The sequence below is a fragment of the Sciurus carolinensis genome, chromosome 6 (genome assembly GCF_902686445.1).
Source record: "Sciurus carolinensis chromosome 6, mSciCar1.2, whole genome shotgun sequence".
Taxonomy (NCBI): domain Eukaryota; kingdom Metazoa; phylum Chordata; class Mammalia; order Rodentia; family Sciuridae; genus Sciurus; species Sciurus carolinensis.
In genome coordinates, this window is record NC_062218.1 from 49,382,412 (window position 1) to 49,406,790 (window position 24,379).

General features: G+C 35.8%; 1 protein-coding gene across 5 annotated transcripts in view; it reads right to left on the reverse strand.

Moving 5' to 3' along the window:
* Positions 1-874: 874 nt before the first annotated feature.
* Positions 875-24,379, reverse strand: part of Ercc8 (ERCC excision repair 8, CSA ubiquitin ligase complex subunit) — a 56,229-nt gene continuing 32,724 nt past the window's right edge. For 3 of the 5 annotated variants that reach the window (XM_047555114.1, XM_047555115.1, XM_047555116.1), the window contains 3 exons: positions 14,690-14,887; positions 6,804-6,884; positions 876-1,651 (listed from right to left, as the gene is read on the reverse strand). In XM_047555114.1, the coding sequence (XP_047411070.1) occupies positions 1,583-1,651; positions 6,804-6,884; positions 14,690-14,887 (348 nt within the window). In that variant the 3' untranslated portion in view covers positions 876-1,582. Of the gene's footprint in view, positions 1,652-6,803; positions 6,885-14,689; positions 14,888-24,379 lie in introns of all 5 variants that reach the window. The other 2 variants (XM_047555112.1, XM_047555113.1) reach the window with 2 other exon arrangements.

Genomic DNA, 24,379 nt, shown 5'->3' on the forward strand with positions numbered 1-24,379 from the left:
AGAAGGATTGTAAGTTCAAAGCCAGCCTCAGCACTAAGCAACTCAGTGATACCCTGTCTCTAAATAAAATACAAAATAGGGCTGGGGATGTGGCTCAGTGGTTGAGTGCGCCTGAGTTCAATCTCTAGTACCAAAACAAACAAACAAAACAAACCCACATGTCTTCTTAGGTCTATATAATATTGCAATATGAAAGAACACCAGTTATACCAGTTTAATAAGTTGGATTGTGGCAAGAGGTATAAGAGATGAAGAATGAGGTACTGAAGTTAGAAGAAAGGGGTTTCTATGATAATATCAGCATACTGAACATCCCATTATGTAAAATTATGTGTCATAAAGAGATGCATGGAGAATGGCTAAAATGTTAGTGATGGTTACCCTAGAGTATTGATTCCAGGTGACCACTACTTTCTTTTTAAAGTTTTTATGTTGTCTGATTTACAATGAGTACATATATTTAGATAACAAGAAAGAAGTAACATAATTCCTTAGAGTTTAGAAGTCTTATTTCTTAACATTAAAAAAATCCTATTTTAATAACTTTCTTAAAGGTCAAAAACATTCTCATGAAGAGGGAAAAAAAGTGAGAGTAGAATGGTCTGGGTTTCAGAAAACTCTTGTATGGACAATATTTGACAAGGAAGGTCTGATATGAGGCCTAATAGTTATATACTTTAAAAACTCAAAATATTGAAAAATTAGTTCACAAAACCCTCTTTTTTTAGCCTCTTGTTGGTAAAAGAATCAGGAAAAAAAAGGGAATATAAGATTAGATTCATAGAGGCCGGGGATGCTTGTTGATAAAGTGCTTACCCAACATGTGTGAGCCCCTGGGTTCAAACCCCAGCACAGTAAAAAAAAAAAAAAAAAAAAAAAAAAAAAGAAAGGAAAAAATGTTAGCTTCATAATAATCATTTGTGGGTTGACACAAGAAAAGGGGAGAATAAAATAGAAATTTTATGACAACATTTCATGTTTAAGCCAGATTCCCTGCTGGGACATTTTCTGCTTGGATGAATGAAACAGGACTTGATCACAGCTTAGTGAGTTCATAGAAAGGAGTTTAAGCATGAGTACAAGATGTTTCTGACTTAAAGCAAACGTGGGATGTCACCCACTTAAAAGCCTCCTGTGATGTGCTATTTGGACGGCAGAAGATAATAAGTCCAAAGCTGTTTAACATAAATCTAGATGATCTACAGTTAAATGAAATCATAGCAAAATATGAATATATAAGAAAGAATACACAAGTTTGACAATCTGTTCATAATTTCAATTGAGACACGACTTCTGCTATTATATTGTAGTAACAGTTGTATTATATTGTAGTAACAGTTGTTGTAGTAACAGCAACTGGGATTGAACAGTCAAATTTTGATTAAACAAACTGTATGGAAGACTGTTTCAGGACTTTACACAAATATTAACCTCATTTTTAAAAAATGATGAAAAAGTGTCATCCAAATTCAAAGCTAATTTAATTGTCAGTAACTGAGTGGACAGTTAAAAATATCTCACACAAACAGTGCTGTTTTAAAAGTTTCGTCAGTAGAGACAAAAAGGTACTAAAGGTTGATACTCATCCTTCCTCATCACTGCTGCTCCAGGCATCTTCAAAAGCTGGATTTAACTGTGATTTGGTTGTAGTCTAAACAAAGAAAAAGAAAGAAAAAGATTCTATTTTTCTATTTCATAATTTTAGACTCAGATGAAGAACAATTTGATTATTTTGAAAGAAACTATATAAATGTTAATTTCAAAACAAAAGTAATATATGAAATGCCCCCAAATACAATAAGAAAATGTAACTTTATTTAAAAGATATATTGGGTGTTACATCCAAAAAACCTGTGTTTCTCTTAAATTAATCATATGTGTACTCTAATGATGCTATTGTTAAAGGTATTTCTATAACTCTAAATAATTATCTGGAGTGGCAAAGATATTCTCCCACTCTGTAGGCTCTCTCTTCACATTGCTGATAGTTTCCTTTGCTGAGAGAAAGCTATTTAGTTTGAATCTGTCCCAGTTATTGATTCTTGCTTTTATTTCTTGTGCTATGGGAGTCCTGTTAAGGAAGTCTGATCCTAAGACAACAAGGTGAAGATTTGGACCTACTTTTTCTTCTATAAGATGCAGGGTCTCTGGTCTGATTTCAAGGTCCTTGATCCATTGTGAGTTGATTTTTGTGCATGGTGAGAGATATGGGTTTAGTTTCATTCTGTTGCATATAGATTTCCAGTTTTCCCATCACCATTTGTTGAAGAGGCTATCTTTTCTCCATTGCATATTTTTGGCCCCTTTGTATAGTATGAGAAAATTGTATTTATTTGGGTTTGTGTCCGTGTCCTCTATTCTGTACCATTGATCTACCTGTCTATTTTGGTGCCAATACCATGCTGTTTTTGTTACTATTGCTTTGTAGTATAGTTGAAGTTCTGGTATTGCGATACCCCCTGTTTCATTCTTCCTGGTAAGGATTGCTTTAGCTATTCTGGGTTTCTTATTCTTCCAGATGAATTTCATGATTGCTTGCTCTAAATCTGTAAGGGACTTACATACTTCAGATAGAGCACTAATTTCCAGAATATATAAAGAACTCAAAAAACTACACCAAGAATATAAATAACCCAATCAACAAATGGGCTAAGCTGAGCTATCTCCCCCAGCTGGGCTAAGGATATGAACAGACACTTCACAGAAGAAGATCTACAAGCAATCAACAGATATATGAAAAAATGTTCAACATCTCTAGTAATAAGAGAAATGCAAATCAAAACTACCCTAAGATTCCATCTTACCCCAATTAGAATGGCGATTATCAAGAATACAAGCAACAAAAGGTGTTGGAGAGGATGCAGGGAAAAAGGTACACTCATACATTGCTGGTGGGGTTGCAAATTAGTGCAGCCACTCTGGAAAGCAGTGGGGAGATTCCTTAGAAAACTTGGAATGGACCTACCATTTGACCCAGCTATCCCACTCCTCTGCTTATACCCAAAGGACTTAAAATCAGTATACTACAGAGATACAGCCACATCAATGTTCATAGCTGCTCAATTCACAATAGCCAGACTGTGGAACCAACCTAGATGCCCTTCAGTTGATGAATGGATAAAGAAACTGTGGTATATATATATACAATGGAATATTACTCAGCTATAAAGAATAATAAAATTATGGCATTTGCAGACAAATGAATGAAATTGGAGAATATCATGCTAAGTGAGATAAGCCAATCTTGAAAATCCAAAAGACGAATGATCTCACTGATAAGCAGATGATGACACATAATGGGAGTTGGGAGGGGGGCAAGAATGGAGGATAGAGGGACTGTGTAGAGGGAAAAGAGAGGTGGGAGGGGTGGAGGGGAAGGGAAAAAATAACAGAATGAATCGAACATCATTACCCTATATAAATGTATGATTATGCAAATGGTATGCTATTACTCCATGTACAAACAGAAACAACATGTATCCCATTTGTTTACAATAAAAATAAATTAAAAAAATAATAATTATCTGGAGAAGGTGGAACACTGACATCCATGGGATTAAGACTGGACTCCAGGTCTACAATTTAACTTGACAATCCTATATATTAATACTGCCAACTTTCCACTGTTTGGATGGACTTGACATTTATAAATAAATGAATACCCCAATATGAGGAGTAAGTTTTTCATCAAGCTGAATAATATCATTTTGGTCCAAGGGTTTCTAAGTAGTGAGTTTGTTTATTTTTATGTGGTTAGTAAAGTAGTTTAGAAGTACATGCAAAATATAACAGAAATGGTAACATGTCTGTAATTCGCACATAGACTTCCCTGGAAGATTTCTCTAAAGATTAACAAGCATTTGGATAGTCTTTGTTTAAAATAACAAGAAAACATCACAGTATTCTTACAAGTTTAGTGCTATACCTAATAAAGGTAATCAGCATCTTGAAAAATTTTAATTATCTGTGAATTACCAAATCAATTCCCTTGTTTGGGAAACTCAAGTGGCTACTTTCTTATTCTCTAGCAAATAACTAAAAGACTTTTAAGATTTTTTTTTTAAGTTTCTGGGCATCATGAGTCAGATCTGCTGCTTATTCTGCAGCTTTTACATTTGCTAGTTTGTTCAGATCCACATTCCAATAACATATCAGCACCAAAAGTACTGTTAAATTATCTTAGATGTGTTACCTTTAATAACTTACGCTGATGAACATTATGACTTAGAATCTTATAATTCAAAGAATGAAAACAGTAGGAAAAAAGCCAGTAAATTTCCAGGGGCTGGAAAGCAATATATTAACTCAGGCATTCTTTATAGTTGTTAAATAGATCAGAGTGCATAACTAAACTAATGCTATATCCCCAGCACCTGACTCTCATTACTTTAATGTACAACCCAAATTCTATTACCTGTCCCCAAATGTCCGGATACAAAACTATGATCAAATCCTAGCTAACTACTCACTTACTTCTAGCAGCAGTCCACTTGCTTCCAAGAATACTGAAGTCTGTTCATTTATTCTTTTATCTAAATGTTTACTGAATTTTCTACCTTTTGGGATTGACAATTTAACTACAAAGTTAGATAATTTAATGAGAGTTTATTCAAAGAAGTATTGTACTCGGGGAGTCAGGTGATTCTTCCCTACTGTCTTTAGAAACCTATAACTCTGCCATAAATGTCTACTGAAAATATTCCTGGGTGAATAACTAAAATAAAGGTCATGCCTCCTAATTTTACTATAGAAGCATAATGTATAAACCTATTAAACATTTTAATTTCATTTGAAGACTCAACAAAGAATCAACATTATTTCTCTTTATATATTATTTTTTGCTATGGCAAGCAAAAGAACACTAATAAATGAAAAGTGCTATTATCTGCATATAAATTTTACTATTTTTAGTAATGGTAAGACAAAGATAATATGAATACATTTTATAACTAGAAATACATTTTATTGTTAAAACAATCACAAATAAGATGTCATACTTGCAGTTAAAAGCTGCAATAAAAATGTAGATGGAAAAAAAATGTAGATGGACTTAGTACATATTACCATTTGAGATTCCCAAACAGTAATATGCATATTAAATCCATCTAAATTTTTATTACATATTTTATTTTATTACATCTTTATGTGTAACCACCTTCTATTTCTTCAGTTTTCTCAACAACATCTCCTCCTAGTGGACATCCAATCTATGCTTGAACATAGTCATCTCTATCTCACTAGGTTGATTATTGTACTGACAAAGAGTTGTGAGTGCTACAGGAATGAAGAGAGGGAGATCTACTCCAGTCCAAATACTGGAAAGGAGAAATGAAACCAAAATTAACATCTATCAGGGAAATACCTTGATAACTTTAAAATTTCTGAGGGTAATTACTAGAAAGTTTCAGGGTTTTCTGTGTCATAAGTATATATCTACGTAAGATATAAGTGAAACAGGTAAGTATTATGTGACTGTCAAACTAAAGTAGGAGTCTTGATGAGAAGTCAGATTTAAGTTGTACCTGTCCTATGAATCTCAGACAGGAAAAAGTGATTAGGAGTTCAGATAAGCTTAACATGACTAAGTAGGAAGTGGGGGGAGGAGCAGATTCCGCATGATATAATAAAACAGCCTGACAATTAAGTATATGAGGTAATATGCTTCTAGCTTAAAAAATTACATAAAAATTCTTTTAGATATCAAACTTTTATATCCTAGAAATTAATATAAATGGAATGATTAATAGCCTGAATAGAGTAATTCTTGGAGGGAGAGAAAGCAACGTTAGATAACCTTTATTTTACTACAGCTTGACATACACTAAAAATAATAATTTTTTAAAAAGAGGCTACTAAAGGTTAGGGATCATGTCTTATTCATATTTGTTTACCCACTGCACTTTTAAGGCTCTTTATTCATAATGTCATATGTATTTGAATTTACACTCTAAGATAGGGTACAGTTAGATTACAAAATAGAAGTGTAAATTGGTAAAATCTGACACCATGAAATAAAGAGACTTAATTATGTCATATATGATAAGTCAAGAGGTTCTAGGAATCTTAGCCTAAGACATAATTATAAATATCTATAGTGAAGGATGAGAGAAGACAATTGCAAGTTTGAGGCTAGTCTGGGCAATTCAATGAGACCTATCTAAAATGAAAATAAAAGAATAAGAGGGCTGGTGATGTGGCTCAGTTGTAAAGCACCCCTGGGTTCAATCCCCAATATAAGGAAGGAAGGAAGCAATGAAAGAAGGAAGGAAGAAAGAAAAGAAGAAAAAGAAGTTTGTGAACAGATATTTGCCTTGATGCTGTTTGTAAGCAATAGAAATAGGTAAATATTTAAATTGTGATATACACATGAAACAATACTATATCATTAAAAATAAAGCTTAAAATGGATATCAAATTATATGTCCAATAATTATATTAACTATGTTTAAAAAAAAAGTAGTGGCTAGGAGGGTAAGCAGTGGTAGAGCACTTGCCTAGCAAGTTTGGGGTCCTTGACTTTGATCTCCAGCAAAGTGAAAAGAGAAAAAAAAATAAATAAATAAAAGGGAATAAATAAATAAATACGTGTATAGGAAAAAGTAAGAATGAAGTAAAAAAATACTTAATAATCAATCCAACTTGAGAAATTAATATTATATTTTTCTGAATTTTTCAAATGTAACAAATTATTTTTACAAACAGAAAACAGCAAAAAATGTTTAAAAGTTCTCCCATATAAACTAATAAAACTTTATTTCTTATGATTTAGGAATCACTATACCATTTGTACAAATAATATTTACCTCATCATCATCAGGAACTGGTTCACATAAGGATGGTACCCAAGCAAGAATATTGCAGTCTCTGCTACCACTGTAAAGTTCCTACAGCAAAGAAAGGGAAGATGTACCAATTTGAAATGGATAACAGTTTTAAAACTGATTAATTCTTAAGCTAATTAGATTAATTCTATTTCTACCTCCTAAAGAAACTAGGTTGATGCCTTTTTTCCTTTTGTTTTCTGTTTAAAATACTATCAGGTTTTGTTCAAGATTTTTAATAGGGTGAAAATTTTACAAGCACATTCAATGTCTTAGCAGTTTTACCAATCACAGTATCCATACATTTCAAGTGTTACAGCAGAGAAAGAAAAAAAAAAAGCAGGTTTTTGTTGTTGTTGTTGTTGTTTTTGGTTCTGTTTTGTTTTTCTAATACTGGGGAATGAACCCAGGACCTTCCACATGCTAGGCAAGTGTTCTACCACTTAACCAAATTCTGGACAATAACTGCAAGTTAGTAATGATTTCAATGAAGAAACACCATAAGAATTTCTATTGAAAAAGACCAAGAGTTCACGAGAAAGTTTTATGTAGCTTGCTACATAGTTGCCTGCTATTCAACACAAGAGCTTAAAGACCCATACCCTGCCTGCTGAGATGGTCACTTCATAAAAAAAAGCTTGGCCTAACCTACAGTCTATGTTAATGTCTTTATGGACAAGTTATTAGCTCTTGTCTGAACAATGATCACTCCCTCCCTAATAAAACTGAAGGAATGTTACCTTGGCTATTACTGAAAACATTCCTATGGGGCAGTAAAATAAATACTGTCTATACAGAGGATACAAATTGGTACAGTAGGTTCAATATAGAGAGTCTATTTTGGCTACAGCCCAAGCTTTTGTGTGCATTTCTGAGTTTATGACAAAGTTACACACAAAATTTAAGGCTATCATCCATATAAAACTTATAACCAAAACAGAAATAATTATCAAAGAGAGAGGAATGATTATTAGTAAATTAACATTGCATTTATATGATGAAGTATTATTTATTGTCAAAGAACATTTAATGATATTGGAAAATATTCATCAAGAAAAAAAGAACAGGATTTAAACCAAATATGCAAAATGTAAAGGAAAAAAACCATGATATAAAACAGTAGGTCAATAATAATAAAAATTACTGTGCAAGGGAGAAAGGGCTTAAAAAAACGGCTAAAAAGGCAACAAAATGTGGTGGTTTTAAAACTCTGAATGACTAAATGTGCTTTTTTCCCTCTCATAAACATGTTTCTGTATTTCTAAATAATTCCAACAATAGACATTTTCCCTTGTACTAGAATGCAATTATTTATTATTGTTGCACATCTCAAAACCATTTGCAGCAAGATATAATTGTTATTGTTTATTTATGAGGTTTTGGGTAAAGAAAAAATAAGACTATGAAGTTTTTATGAGAAATATAGATACATAAAATATTACATCAGTTCTGCATTACCAAATTTCCTTCAATAGCATTTTATTTAGTCTCCAGGTGTTGAAGTAATTTCTGTTTTTTATTTTGTCATTGATTTCTACTCTCAGTTCATTATGATCTGATAGAACACAAGGGAGTATCTCTATTTTTTTGCATTTCCTAAGGGCTGCTTTGTGGCATAACATATGGTCTATTTTCGAGAAGCTTACATGTGCTGCTGAGAAGAAAGTGAATCCACTCGTTGATGGATGAAATATTCTATATATGTCTATTAAGTCTAGGTTATTGATTGTGTTATTGAGTTCTATGGTTTCTTTGGTTGGTTTTTGTTTGGAAGATCTATCTAGTGGAGACAGTGGTGTGTTAAAGTCACCCAGAATTATTATGTTGTGGTCTATGTGATTCCTGAAATTGAGAAGGATTTGTTTGATGTAGAGGGATGCACCATTGTTTGGGGCATAAATATTTACTATGGCTGTGTCTTCCTGATTTATGATTCCCTTAAGCAGTATGAAATGCCCTTCTTTATCCCTTCTGACTAACTTTGGCTTGAAGTTCACTTTATCTGATACAAGGATGGAAACCACCGCTTTTTTACTGAGTCCATGTGCATGGTAGGTTTTTCCCATCCTTTCACCTTTAGTCTGTGGATGTCTTTTTCTATAAGATGAGTCTCTTGCAGGCAGAATATTGTTGGGTCTTTCTTTTTAATCCATTCTGCCTGTCTATGTCTTTTGATTGATGAGTTTAGGCCATTAACATTCAGGGTTATTATTGAGATATAACTTGTATTCCCAGTCATTTGGGCTTATTTTTGGTTTTTAACTTGGCTTGGTTTCTCCTTTGAGTGGTTTTTCTCTAAGTTAGTTCCTCCCTTTGCTGACCAACATTGTTGTTTTTCATTTCCTCCTCATGGAATATTTTGTTGAGAACATTCTGTAGTGCAGGCTTTCTATTTGTCAATTCTTTTAACTTTTGTTTATCATGGAAGGATTTTATTTCATCTTCAAATCTGAAGGTTAGGTTTGCTGGGTATAGGATTCTTGGTTGGCAACCATTTTCTTTCAGGGCTTGAAATATGTTGTTCCAGGCCCTTCTAGCTTTTAGAGTCTGGGTTGAGAAGTCGGCTGCTATTCGTATTGGTTTCCCCCTATATGTAATCTGATGCTTTTTTCTCACGGCCTTCAAAATCCTATCTTTATTTTGAATGTTAGGCATTTTCATTATAATGTGCCTTGGTGTGGATCTGTTGTGATTTTGTGCATTTGGTGTTCTGTAAGCCTCTTGTATTCGATTTTCCATTTCATTCTTCAGGTTTGGGAAATTTTCTGATATTATTTCATTGAATAGGTGGTTCATTCCTTTGGTTTGTATCTCTGTGCCTTTCTCAATCCCAATAATTCTTAAATTTGGTCTTTTCATGATGTCCCATAGTTTTTGGAGATTCTGTTCATGATTTCTTACCATCTTCTCTGTTTGGGCAACTTTATTTTCAAGATTAAATCTTTTGTCTTCATTTATCTTCATTTTTATCTTCATTTATCTTCCAAGTGGTCTAGTCTTTTGGTGATGCTTTCCATTGAATTTTTTATTTCGCTTATTGTTTCCTTCATTTCAAGGATTTCCGTTTTTTTTTTTTTTTTTTTTTTTTGAGAATCTCTATCTCTTTGTTGAAATGATCTTTTGCTTCCTGCAGGTGCTCTTTCAGCTTATTGGTATTATCATTCATTGCCTGCATTTGCTCTCTTATCTCATCCTTTGCTTTGCGAATCATCTTAATCATGTATAATCTGAAGTCCTTTTCTGACATTTCTTCTAACATACTGTCATTGGATTCTATTCATATAGAATCTAGATTTGTTTGGATCATTTTCTTCCCTTGTTTTTTCATGTATTTTCCTCTCTAGCAGTGCAGATCTGGGGTATTGCAGATTTCCCCCTATAGGCTTATAGTGGCACTATAGATTTGCAAAACCCTTTCTTTAAGGGGAGATCAATATTAGCAGTGCTCAATTCAGACACTATGCAATCCTAGACCAAATAGCCCCTATGAGGACAATAACAAAATTGGCATAATAAACAGAATGAGTTCAAATATTATCTTCAGTAAACAAACAGATTTGCAATAAGATCTGTAGTTTCAAATGGAGGACAAAGAGGCTGCAGAGGGATGTAGAATGTGGCTGTTAATGGGATAAGAAAAGAATATACAGAAGTTCTAGATAATAGAAAGGGTGAGAGTGTAATCAAAAGAAATTGGATGTTAGCCTGCAAAAAAGGGAGAAAGAGACTCTCAGGGAACAGGTAAACAAAAAAACAAAAAAAGGAAAAGAGAGCAAGAAAAGAAATAAAAACTTTAAGTTTTTCAATAAGGAGAAAAAAGAAAATCTACAGTATAACAGTCATATAGTAATGAAACCTCCCAGTGTTCAGTAGCCTGATGCATGAGAGGTACCTGACAATGAGCTTCAAGCCTCCAGCAGGCGTCTCAGGATGGGTTTTGCCCCACCTACAGATTGGAGTTATGGCTCCAGGGTTATCCAAGATGGCCGCTTTGGCTTCCAAATGTGTTGGCAAATGAGAGCTGCACTCAGGGTGTGGACGTGGTCAGCTGGAGGTCCTGGAGGCGGGATGTGGTTGGTCAGGCCAGGTCCTAGAGGTCTGGTGTGTTTGGTGTGGTTGCGGGATCCTGGAGGCCCGGTGCAATCAGTCGGTCTGGGGTCCCGGTGATAGGGTGCAGTCAGTTGGTCTGGGGAACCTGGCGGCAGGGAGCAGTCAGTCGATGGGAGGGCCCCAGAAGCAGGGAGTGATTGGTTGGGCTGAGGGATCCTGCAGGTACTGTAGCAGTGAACTTCCAGGTAACAGCAGGCAGCTGGTGCTCCTCTGGTGGTTGGCGATTAGTTTGCTGACTGTTGTCAGACGATTGGGAGGTGAACCTCGTGCATTGGGTGATGGATAGGTGTAGGCAGGCGATGGACAGGCGAGAGGCAGGCAAATGGCGGATGATAGGCGCCTGACAGTGAGTAATCTGCACTCAAAAAAGGCGTTGATATGCTGGCAGACTGCAGGTCATCACATTAGACAAATGGGGTAAACACCAGGGGATGGATAAGGAGCAAAAACTGCCTCACCAAGAAACAGATATCCTCTGCTTGAAACTAGAATTACGGAGCGACAAGGAACGCAGCCTCCCTCTAGTCCGCCATCTTGGATCTCCCCCCAAATTTCCTAATAAAACAAAATTCTATTGGTTTTTCTGTAAATTCTAGACTTAAATGGTTATACTAACTGAATAAGACAAAAATATCACATGTGTCCTTGAGGGTTAGTTTCCCTAAGAAGGCAAGATAACTTGGTCTGATAAATTCATAAGGTAATACACAAGTATTAACATAAAAGATATCTCACAAAGGCAATTCACAAGGACTAACATAAAAGATATCCCACAAAGGACTTAAAATCAGCATACTATAGTGATGTGGCCACAACAATGTTTATAGCAGCTCAATTCACAATAGCTAAACTATGGAACCAACCTACTTGCCCTTCAACAGATGAATGGATAAATAAAAAGTGGTATATGTACACAGTGAAATATTACTCAGTCACAAAAAAGAATGAAATTATGGCATTTGATGGTAAATGGGTGGATCTGGAAACCATCGTGCTAAATGAAATAAGCCAATCCCCAAAAATCAAAGTTCAAATGTTCTCTCTGATATGTGGATGCTAACACATAATAAGGGGAGAATAGAAGTTCATCAGATTAGACAAAGGGGAATGAAGGGAAGGGAGCAGGGAAGGGAATGTGAAAGACAGTAGAATTAATTGGACATAACTTTCCTATGTTCTTATATGAATACATAACCAGTGTAACTCCACATCATGTACAACCATAAGAATGGGAAGTCATTCTCCATATATGTATAATACGTCAAAATACACCCTTACTGTCATGTATAACTAAAAATAACAAATAGAGAAAAAGATATCCCACAGATGTCAAGAAAAAGAGCTTAGAAGAAGCAGCACTTATGAATAGTTAATAAAGAGCACTTGGACGGAGGGATCTGAATTGAACCTTGAGGTGTTTGGGATAGATGCAAAGATTTATTTGGGAAAACAGAGTTAAAAATATCAAAACTTAAGTTACTAAGTTCAGTACAAATAATTTTTTCCTAAACTATAAGACAGTAAATTGTTAACATGTGGTTCTATTGACTTTGAATAGTTTAGTATATGTTGTCTGTGAAAAAGGGTATGTTTGTATACAGTTACATTGTAACCCATAAAATAAGAAAATTAACACTGCCATATTACTAGCATCTAATTATTAAAACCCATTTAAGTTTCACCAACTGCACTAATAATGTCCTTTCTAGTAAAAGGGTCAAGTTAAAAATCACAGTGGTGAACTTATTTATCATGTATCAAGTTTTTAATCTGGAATAGTTTTTGATTTCTTTGGCTTTCCTGACCTAGACAATTTTGAAAACAAATTAGTTACTTAGTAGAGTGTCCTTCAAATCTGGACTATCTTATGTTTCCTCATGGTTAAAACTGAATGATGCAAGTTTGCCAGGAATTTCATAGATGTGATGATTCATAATTAGGATGTTAACTTTGATCATTTGATTAAGGAAATAGATGCCAGGCTTCTTCAAAGTAAAATTATTTTTTACCTTCATATATAATGTATTGTAGAGTAGCACTCAAGTTATGTACATATCCCATTCTTTACCAAATTTTCAACTTGATTTTCTTATTTATAGCAGCATAACTTCATAGATTTCTGTTTTAGCCAACAGGTTATAATCTATTACTATAATTATTTATTTTGATGTTCAGTGTATCTTGTCAGATTTTTATGTTTATGATGGAATCAATATAACTTTTTCCAGATAGTGGGTTTTACATATTTAATTTGCCAAAAAGGGTTCTGCTGCTACATGGATATAAAAGTACTACCCTCTCTTATTTTTGAGATTTATAATTATTTTTATTTTCATTTTCAGCACCATATAGGTGATATGGAATAAAAAGTTGGGAGCTTTTTGATGTAGTATATTGATTAAAATCTTTCTGAGTTCATAGGGCACACAGAAATGGTATTTGACAGGAGGCAACTGGCACAGTCTGCGGTTGTCCTAGCTATTCCAGGAATTGGGAAGAATCAATATTTCAGCACACTTTTAATCCATTTTAGGTACATGTATGATGAAGCTCCAATTTGGTAGAATGCAATAATTTGTAGTCAAAATATCTTAGTTAAAATCTTGGCTGTGTCTCTGCTTGAGGGATGTATTTTAAGAATTTCTTTGAAGAAAGAATAATGCTTTGTCAATAACTACTTATAGGTTTAGTGCAAGTCATGTCTCCTCTCTGTTACTTTACTGTTCTTTTCTCAGAAGTGCATTAAAAATTCTTAACAACAAGTACATCAGGACATTGACTAATCAGAAGAGATACTGATCATGGAGTTGGAGCAGGGTCCTTGAGGTCCCCTTTTAGTTGCTGGACTGAGGTAAGATCTAAAAGTTCCAGGAAAGGGGCTGAGATTATCTGAAGGGATTGGTGCAGTGGCTAATTAACCGTCAGTAAGATGTGTAAGTACTTGAATATTTTACTAATAGATCTTGCCACTATAGTGTATATTAGCTGAAATATCAGGACTATATCTTACAGTATAGTGTCAGACACAAATTAAGTAATCAGTATTAATGAATAAATAGGAGATTCCTCAGGTGATAAAGTTCCTTCAAGTTCTAATAATTCATAATTTTCATTCTATCAATATTTAACTTTCATGAGTTTAATTTTCCTTAAAACAGAAAATATCAATGATTTTGCTATAGTAGACTCATTTAAAGGAGCACATGAGCTTATTTGTACAAATGTTCTTTCAAAATAAAACATATGTTGCATTGGTTATACAAAAGAGATGAGGATATTAAACAAACAAAATTCACAGGTATTTGAGAAATTATATGAGCTGCACTAACTTAAAGGCATACTGTTACTAGCCACTGGTAGAAAATAAGGGAGAAATAAAATTTGGACACACCACCCATACATAAACCAAGATACATCACATTTTGAGTTTAAATACCTATACTTCTTCATATATTTTACTCAAAAGATTGTAAGAAAATATTTTATTTCATCAGAGATTTTCAACGCCTAAATGGTGTCCATGTGCAAAAGAAAAAAAATTTATCCCAATCAACTGCATTGTATTGTACTGATTCATACATGTATCTTATGCCATCTAAAAATTTAGACTGTATTACTTTCTATTAAATAAATCCTAGCTAAAATGTGGATTGTAAGTACAACCTTCAGAATGAAATCACAATGTAATCTTTTATATGCTACTAATCTAGCAAGCTAGCTACTTGAACATATTAAATTCCCTTAAGTATCATCCTTACCTGGAAAGCAGACTGAAATACACAGCAGTCAACATTTTTGTAATGTCCCTTAAGCATAGTTATCTGTTCTCCTGAGTAAACTGTATAAACAGCAATGGTGCTACCATATGGCACAAAAACAAATTCTGAACTGCAGCCACAGGAGACAGTGAATTTCAATCCTTTCCTACTGTCGTTATAAACTTTTCCATAGTTCACCTGCAGGATGGATTAAAATCATAAAGTTAATTATTTCTTATATCTAAATTAATAAGCACAACAAAGACTGGGAGAAATACTCCCTCCAAATATTATAACACTATATTATAACATTGTATAGAAAGGGTTCTTAAATTTAAAAATGTTCAATATTCTAATAGAAATGAGGGTCAAGGACATGAATGTACATTTCACATAAGAGGTAATATAAATAGTGAAAAAATGTAAGGGCAAATGTTCACATTTTAGTCTTAACAGAAATAAAAATGCAAATTAAGGCAAACTTGAATAATTACACTGTTTGACAACTTGTTTTTTTCTTTATGTGGTGCTGGGGATTTAACCCAGGGCCTCGCACATGCTAGGTAAGTCCTCTACCACTGAGCTACATCCCTAGCCTCTGGTTTGGCAAAAAATTTTAAGAACCACAGAGACATACAATAATGGCACAAGTGAGGTAAACATATTGGTGACATTATAATTTGGTTATTCCTTCTAAAAAATCAAGGGTTTATTATGCAACAAAATACAAAGTTATTCTTTGTTTACTTGGTGGGGGTGGGTTATATATAACCTTCTTTTTCATTTTAAAAGAATTTAAATTGTGGTCAAACAATAAATAATTTGCTATCTTAGCCATTTTAATCATACAGTTAATGTCATTAAATATATTCATACTGTTGGGCAACCATCCATCACCAATGTCCATCTCTAGAACTCTTTCCATCTTGCAAAACTACTCACTAAACAACAAAGATATGTTTACCCCTTGATTTAGTAATTGCTCCTGGGAATTTATCTTAAGGAAATAATAAAACAGCAAAAAGTAATATGCCCCAAGGAACTGAATGCAGCATTATCTAGAATGGAGAAATAACTGAGAGTGATGTATGTTCCTAAAATGATACTCTATGGCTTATATAAATTGAAATTATGAAAACTACATAGGAAATAAGGATAAAGGCTAAGTACATAAAACACACAAGTAGTGTGCATAACTGTAATTTCAGTTTTGTATAAAAAATTATGTATTTGGGATAAAAATTTAAATTCTGTTCTCTAACTCAAAAGGGGTAAGAGTTTGGAAGCCCAGTGGCATAAGAATCACCTGAACAGTTAGATGGGCAGTCTTCTAGGCCCCATCTCAATTTTCCTAAAGAATTTTCATTTTAACAAATTCCCCAGGTGACTAAGATGCTTTGGGTTAAAGAAGCCTGACAGGTTCACTTTCTGCTGCTAATTAAAACAAATATCTAATCATTTGGGGATTATGAGTATGCAGATCACCAAGATCTCCCTTCTTTGCCATGGGTAATAGGAAATTTAAATGGTAATCTGCCTTTTTCTCTTTTTCTAAAGGTTGGGTGGAAATGTGTGTGTGTGTGTGTGTGTGTGTACATAAAAATAGAAAACACTAAGGCTAAAATGGATACATGCTGGTAAGTTGTGGATCTAATATCTTACCTACCCTTTAGAATAACATCTAAACAGAAGTGAGCATATGCATTTAGCTAGTCCATGCAGCAGTTATATAAATGGGTTAAACATCAAACTTATATTCTGCAGACTTGAGCTTTAAAATCCATCTTTTTTATTTTTTGGTCTCTTACTCAGTAATGATTTAATCTCTGAGTTTCATTCTTCAAATCTGTCAAGCGGAAATAGCATCATTTACCACAGTTATTATGAAAAAGCAAGTGAAATAATGCATATGACAGCATCAGGGACATAAAGGTAGTCAGTAAGTGCCTGGATTTATTAATTCCTATACATGTTTAAAAGTATAACATTCTCTCATTTGCATCTTTTGATTTTACACATGCAAAAATTTGTAGAATTATATGGAGGGAGGATTAAAAAAAACAAACTATTTCTCAACTAGTGAATGCTGGAAAAATTATGAACTGCTAGAATGTGATGACCTTATTTGGTTCTGAGAATACCTAGTTACAAAACCTATTCTCTTTCAATTATACCACATTTCTTCCCAAATTTTAATTGGAACCTGTTGAATAAGGTATGAATTTAGAACTAGCTTACTAAATTTTGTCTTTATCTTTAAGTTTTCCTGCTCTTTAACATTCATCCTTCACTTTAACATTATATTAATCCTTCTAAATCATTGCTGTGATCAAATCACCTGTGAACTCAAAAATTATCACTATTTTTTCAATGTCTATAGAATGAAGTTCAAATAACAGACTAAGGAAGGGAGAGATCAACCATTTATTAAGTGTTCACTGTGTGTAACATACTGTGCTAGGTGATTATCTAAGATTCTCATTTGATGAATATAAATGCTTACCATAAAAGCAGTGTGTGGTAAATGGCATGTTATAATATGAAAGTATCAAAGAAGGCTACTTTTGGCTATGATGTCTCAAAGGTGGTATTTTGATAGATGTCATAGATTTCGGATAGGAAATATGAATTTCTTTTGTTGCCCCAAGAAGAACATCCGTCTCTTTAATAAGGAGAAATCCTATCACAAGGCAGCTCATTTTATTGTCAAACAACTATCATCATAAAAATTAATAATAATGACAGATAACATTTACGGAATATCAATAATTGCTGTACCAGATAATGTGCTAAGTGTTTTACATGTATTATTTCACATAGTCTTCAACACAATACTACAAGACGGATGGCATTATTATACAAAAAGAAAATCCTCAGAAAGGCTAAGTAATATGATCAAGGTCTCTTAGCTAGTAAATGATAGAATAAGAAACACAATCTAGACTATACCAATCAAAAACCACTGTGCCAGAGGGGAAAGGAGCGTGGTGGGGGAGGGGAGGGCTGGGAGCACGTGCTGTAGTTCCCCTGGCAGGAACTGCTCAGAGGCCGCACCTGGGTCTACGGAAGTTAGTTAAAGACATTTGCAAGATGGCGGACTAGAGGGCGGCTGCATTTCACGTTGCTCCAGGACGCAAGATTCAAAAGAGGAGATAGTGAGAGACTTGGGACCAACTCAAAGCCGCCAGGTGAGTCTCTCCCGTTGGGGAGGCGTCCCAGATGGGGCGGTAGCCCTGGAACGCAGGGAACTTTGTGAAGTAGAGTTGCTCGGCGAGACACCCCTCCCCCCGCTGGAGCTGGTAAACACGGACAACTGGGATCATCGTAGAGGAGGCGGCTGAGCGCAGCGCTTGGACTTGGAACGACCACTGGGGCTCCGGGCAGCTGCCTAAGGAGGAGCTGCGTGGCGAGCTGTTTGAACTCAGAGCGATCGCTTCTGAACACCGGGGGGCTGCCTGGAGGAGAAGCACGGTGGGTCTCTTGGTCTAAGGAGTGACTGCATCAGAGCCACAGGCAGTTGCCAGAGTAGGAGCTGTGTGGCGAGCTCTTTGGACTCATAACGACCGCTTCTGAACACCGGGGGGTTGCCCGGAGGAAGAGGAGAAGTGCGGCGGGTCGCTTGGTCTAGGAGTGACTGCATCAGAGCCACAGGTGGTTGCCAGAGGAGGAGGCGAGTGGTGAGTTGACTGGACTAAAAGCGACCGCTCCTGAACACCGGAGGCCTGCCTTGAGGAGGAGCGCAGTGGGTCACTTGGTCTCTGAGCCACTGCTCCTGAACACCCGGGGGGCTACCCTGAGGAGGAGGAGGAGGAACAGGGTGGGTCACTTGGACTCGGAGTGACTGCCTAGGGCTACGGGCGGTTGGCGGGAGGAGGAGACGTGAAGTGAGTTGCTTGGACTCCTAGTGACTGCGTCAGAACACCGGGCGGCTGTCCGGAGGAAGAGGTGTGTGGCGGGTCTCTGGGTCTCAGAGCTATTGTATGGGGCTCCAGGTGGCGGCTCAAAGGAGGGACCGCATAGCCAGGCGATTAGGTGCAGAGCAGGGTCCCAGGAGCTAGGCGGCTTCTTGCTGGAAGAGCTGCACAGAGACACGCCTGGGGCGGAGTGAAGTTTCCAGGGCGGCGGGCAGATTCTCTGCGGAGAAGCAGCCTAAGGAGACTCGCCTGCGGAGGGTGAGGCTCCCAGGCCCAGGAGGTAGGTCCGGGCCCCTGGGAACGTTGCAGAGGAAGACAGCCCAGCCCAGGTGGTAGTTGTAGATTGAGGGGAACCTCTAGGAGGGGAACTGACCAGCGAGACCTCCCCACCGGGTGAGTCTTCCCTGCTGGGTGAGGTTTTCCCACAGGGACGGTAAAACCAGAGACACAGGAACAAACACGCCATGCCTCAGCCCGCAGCCTAGTTCCCCGTTGGATGACCATTGGTCAACAACTGGAGGCACCTCTGCCCACTAGCAGGGAATATACCCCACCTGAGGGTCACCACCCCTAGAGAGGCAGCTTCCTTGTGGAGCACCGCAGTATCAACTTCCTCCAAGACTTCAGGCTACTGAAGGATAAGAGGGGATATACTAGCAATCTTCAGGGACATTATAAGTCAATAGAGGAAATCTGCAATATCTTAATGACCCACTGATTCCTGAACAATATGAGAAAACAAGGGAAGAAAATGCCCCAAACAAATTTAGATGTTACATCAATAAAATCCAACGACAGCATGGCAGAAGAAATGACAGAAAGGGAGTTCAGAATGTACATAATTAAAATGATTAGGGAAGCAAACGATGAGATGAAAGAGCAAATGCAGGCATTGAATGATCGCACCAATCGACAGTTAACAGAGCAAATTCAGGAAGCAAAAGATCATTTCAATAAAGAGTTAGAGATATTGAAAAAAAACCAAACAGAAATCCTTGAAATGAAGGAAACAATAAACCAAATTAAGAACTCCATAGAAAGCATAACCAATAGGATAGAACACCGGAAGACAGAACTTCAGATATTGAAGACAAAATATTTAACCTTGAAAACAAAGTTGAACAAACAGAGAAGATGGTAAGAAATTATGAACAGAATCTGAAAGAACTATGGGATATCATGAAAAGGCCAAATTTGAGAATCATTGGGATTGAGGAAGGCTTAGAGAAACAAACCAAAGGAATGAACAATTTATTCAATGAAATAATATCAGAAAATTTCCCAAATCTGAAGAATGAAATGGAAAATCAAGTTCAAGAGGCTTATAGGACTCCAAATACACAAAATTACAACAGACCCACACCAAGGCACATTATAATGAAAATACCGAACATACAAAATAAAGAGAGAATTTTAAAGGCTGTGAGAGAAAAGAACCAAATTACATTCAGGGGGAAACCAATACGGATATCAGCAGATTTTTCAATCTAGACCCTAAAAGCTAGAAGGGCCTGGAACAACATTTTCAAGCTCTGAAAGAAAATGGATGCCAACCAAGAATCTTAAACCCAACAAAACTTACCTTCAAATTTGACGATGAAATAAAATCCTTCCATGATAAACAAAAGCTAAAAGAATTTACAAAAAGAAAGCCAGCATTACAGAACATTCTCAGCAAAATATTCCATGAGGAAGAGATAAAAAACAAAGAAGCATATCAGCAAAGGGAGGAATTATCCTAAAGGAACTGTGAAATAAAGGAGGAACCAAGTTGTGTCAAAAAATAAATAAATAAATAAATAAAATTTTAAATATGAACCAAATGACCTGGAATACAAATCATATCTTAATAATAACCCTGAATGTTAATGGCCTGAATTCATCAATCAAAAGACATAGACTGGCAGATTGGATAAAAAAGAAAGATCCAACAATATGTTGCCTGCAAGAGACTCACCTCATAGAAAGAGATACCCATAGACTAAAGGTGAAAGGATGGGGAAAAACATACCATGCACATGGACTCAGCAAAAAAGCTGGAGTATCCATCCTCATTTCAGATAATGTGGACTTCAAGCCAATTTCAGTCAGAAGGGATAAGGAAGGACATTTCATACTGCTTAAGGGAAGCATAAATCAGCAAGATATAACAATCATAAACATCTATGCCCCAAACAGTGGCTCATCCATGTATGTCAAACAAATCCTTCTCAATTTGAGAAACCAAATAGACCATAACATAATAATACTAGGTGATTTAACACGCCTCTCTCACCACTGGACAGATCTTCCAAACAAAAATTGAACAAAGAAACCATAGATCTCAATAACACAATCAATAATTTAGACTTAACAGACATTTATAGAATATACCATCCAACCAAGAGTGAATACACTTTCTTCTCAGCAGCACATGGATCCTTCTCTAAAATAGACCATATATTATGCCACAAAGCTAATGTTAGCAAATACAAGAAGAGAGAGACACTACCTTGTATTCTATCAGATCATAATGGATTAGAAATAAATGAAAGAGTAAAAAACAGAAACTACTCCAACACCTGGAGATTAAACAATATGCTATTATATGATGAATGGATAACAGAAGATATTAGGAAGGAAATTAAAAAATTCTTAGAGGTAAATGAGAACAAAGAAACATCATATCAAAATCTCTGGGACACTATGAAAGCAGTACTTAGAGGAAAATTTATTTCATGGAGCGTATTTAATAAAAGAAGTAAAACTCAACAAATAAACGACCTAACCCTACAGCTCAAAGCCCTAGAAAAAGAAGAACAGACCAACACCAAAAGTAGTAGAAGACAGGAAATAGTCAAACTCAGAGCTGAAATCAACGAAATTGAAACAAAAGAAACAATACAAAAAAATTGACAAAATAAACAGTTGGTTCTTCAAAAAAATAAACAAAATTGATAAACCTTTAGCCACACTAACAAAGAGAAGACGAGAGAAAACCCAAATCACTAAAATTTGGAATGAACAAGGAAGTATCACAACAGACACGACTGAAATACAAAACATAATTAGAAGCTATTTTGAAAATCTATACTCCAACAAAATAGAAAATTTCGAAGACATCAACCGGTTTCTAGAGACATATGAATTGCCTAACTGAACGAGGATGACATACACAATTTAAATAGACCAATTTCAAGTAATGAAATAGAAGAAGTCATCAAAGGCCTACCAACAAAGAAAAGTCCAGGACCAGATGGGTTCTCAGCCGAGTTGTACAAAACCTTTAAAGAAGAGCTCATTCTAATACTTCTCAAAGTATTCCATAAAATAGAAGAGGGAACCCTCCCAAACTCATTCTATGAAGCCAATATTACCCTGATACCTAAACCAGACAGAGACACATCGAGGAAAGAAAATTTCAGACCAATATCCTTAATGAACATCGACGCAAAAATTCTCAACAAAATTTTAGCAAATCGCATACAAAAACATATTAAAAAGATAGTGCACCATGATCAAGTGGGTTTCATCCCAGGGATGCAAGGTTGGTTCAACATCAGGAAATCAATAAATGTAATTCACCATATCAATACACTTAAAGTCAAGAATCACATGATTATTTCAATAGATGCAGAGAAAGCATTTGATAAAATACAGCACCCCTTCATGCTCAAAACACTAGAAAAAATAGGGATAGTGGGAACATTCCTTAATATTGTAAAGGCCATCTATGCTAAGCCCATGGCTAATATCATTCTAAATGGTGAAAAACTGAAAGCATTCCCCCTAAAAACAGGAACAAGGCAGGGATGCCCTCTTTCACCACTTCTTTTCAATATCGTCCTTGAAACTCTAGCCAGAACAATTAGACAGACCAAAGAAATTAAAGGGATACGAATAGGAAAATAACTCAAACTATCCCTATTTGCTGATGATATGATTGTATACTTAGAGGAACCAGGAAATTCCACCAGAAAACTTTTAGATCTCATTAGTGAATTCAGTAAAGTAGCGGGATATAAGATCAATGCACATAGATCTAAGGCATTTTATACATAAGCGATGAATCTTCAGAAAGAGAAATTAGGAAAACTACCCCATTCACAACAGCATTGAAAAAAATAAAATACTTGGGAATCAATCTCACAAAAGAGGTGAAAGACCTCTACAATGAGAACTACAGAACACTAAAGAAAGAAATTAAAGAAAACCTCAGAAGATGGAAAGATCTCCCATGTTCCTGGATAGGCAGAATTAATATTGTCAAAATGGCCACACTACCAAAAGTGCTATACAGATTCAATGCAATTCCAATTAAAATCCCAACAACGTACCTTACAGAAATAGAACAAGCAATCATGAAATTCATCTGGAAGAATTAGAAACCCAGAATAGCTAAAGCAATCCTTCACAGGAAAAATGAAGCAGGGGGTATTGCAATACCAGAACTTCAACTATACTACAAAGCAATAGTAACAAAAACAGCATGGTATTGGTACCAAAATAGACAGGTAGATCCATGGTACAGAATAGAGGACATGAACAGAAACCCAAATAAATATAATTTTCTCATACTAGACAAAGGGGCCAAAAATATGCAATGGAGAAAAGATAGCCTCTTCAACAAATGGTGCTGGGAAAATTGGAAATCCATATGCAACAGAATGAAACTAAACCCATGTCTCTCACCATGCACGAAACTAAACTCAAAATGGATTAAGGAACTTGGAATCAGACCAGAGACCCTGCACTTTATAGAAGAAAAAGTAGGTCCAGATCTTCAACATGTCGGCTTAGGACCAGACTTCTTAAGCAGGACTCCCATAGCACAAGAAATAAAAGCAAGAATCAACAACTGGGATAGATTCAAACTAAAAAGCTTTCTCTCAGCAAAGGAAACTATCAGCAATGTGAAGAAAGAGCCTACACAGTGGGAGAAAATCTTTGCCAATCATACTTTAGATAGAGCACTTATCTCCAGAATCTATAAAGAACTCAAAAAACTCTACACCAAGACTACAAATAACCCAATCGACAAATGGTCTAAGGAAATGAACAGACACTTCACAGAAGAAGACCTACAAGCAATCAACAAACATATGGAAAAATGTTCAACATCTCTAGTAATAAGAGAAATGCAAATCAAAACCACCCTAAGATTCCATCTCACCCCAATTAGAATGGTGATTATCAAGAAAACAAGCAACAACAGGTGTTGGCGAGGATGTGGGGAAAAAGGTACACTCATACATTGCTGGTGGGGCTGCAAATTAATGCAGCCACTCTGGAAAGCCGTATGGAGATTCCTTAGAAAACTTGGAATGGAACTACCATTTGACCCAGCTATCCCACTCCTTGGCCTATACCCAAAGAACTTACAATCAGCATACTACAGAGATACAGCCACATCAATGTTCATTGCTGCTCAATTCACCATAGCCAGATTGTGGAACCAACTTAGATGCCCTTCAGTTGATGAATGGATAAAGAAACTGTGGTGTATATACACAATGGAATATTACTCAGCCATAAAGAATGATAAAATTATGGCATTTGCAGGCAAATGGATGAAATTGGAGAATATCATGCTAAGTGAGATAAGCCAATCTCAAAAAACCAAAGGAAGAATGATCTCGCTGATAAGTGGATGATGATACATAATGGGGCGTGGGAGGGGTTAGTTTTAGGGTTAGAGTTAGGGTTAGGGAGGGGGGCAAGAATGGGGGAAGGAAGGACTATATAGAGGGAAAAGAGGGTTGGGAGGGGTTGGGGGAAGGGAAAAAAATAATAGAAT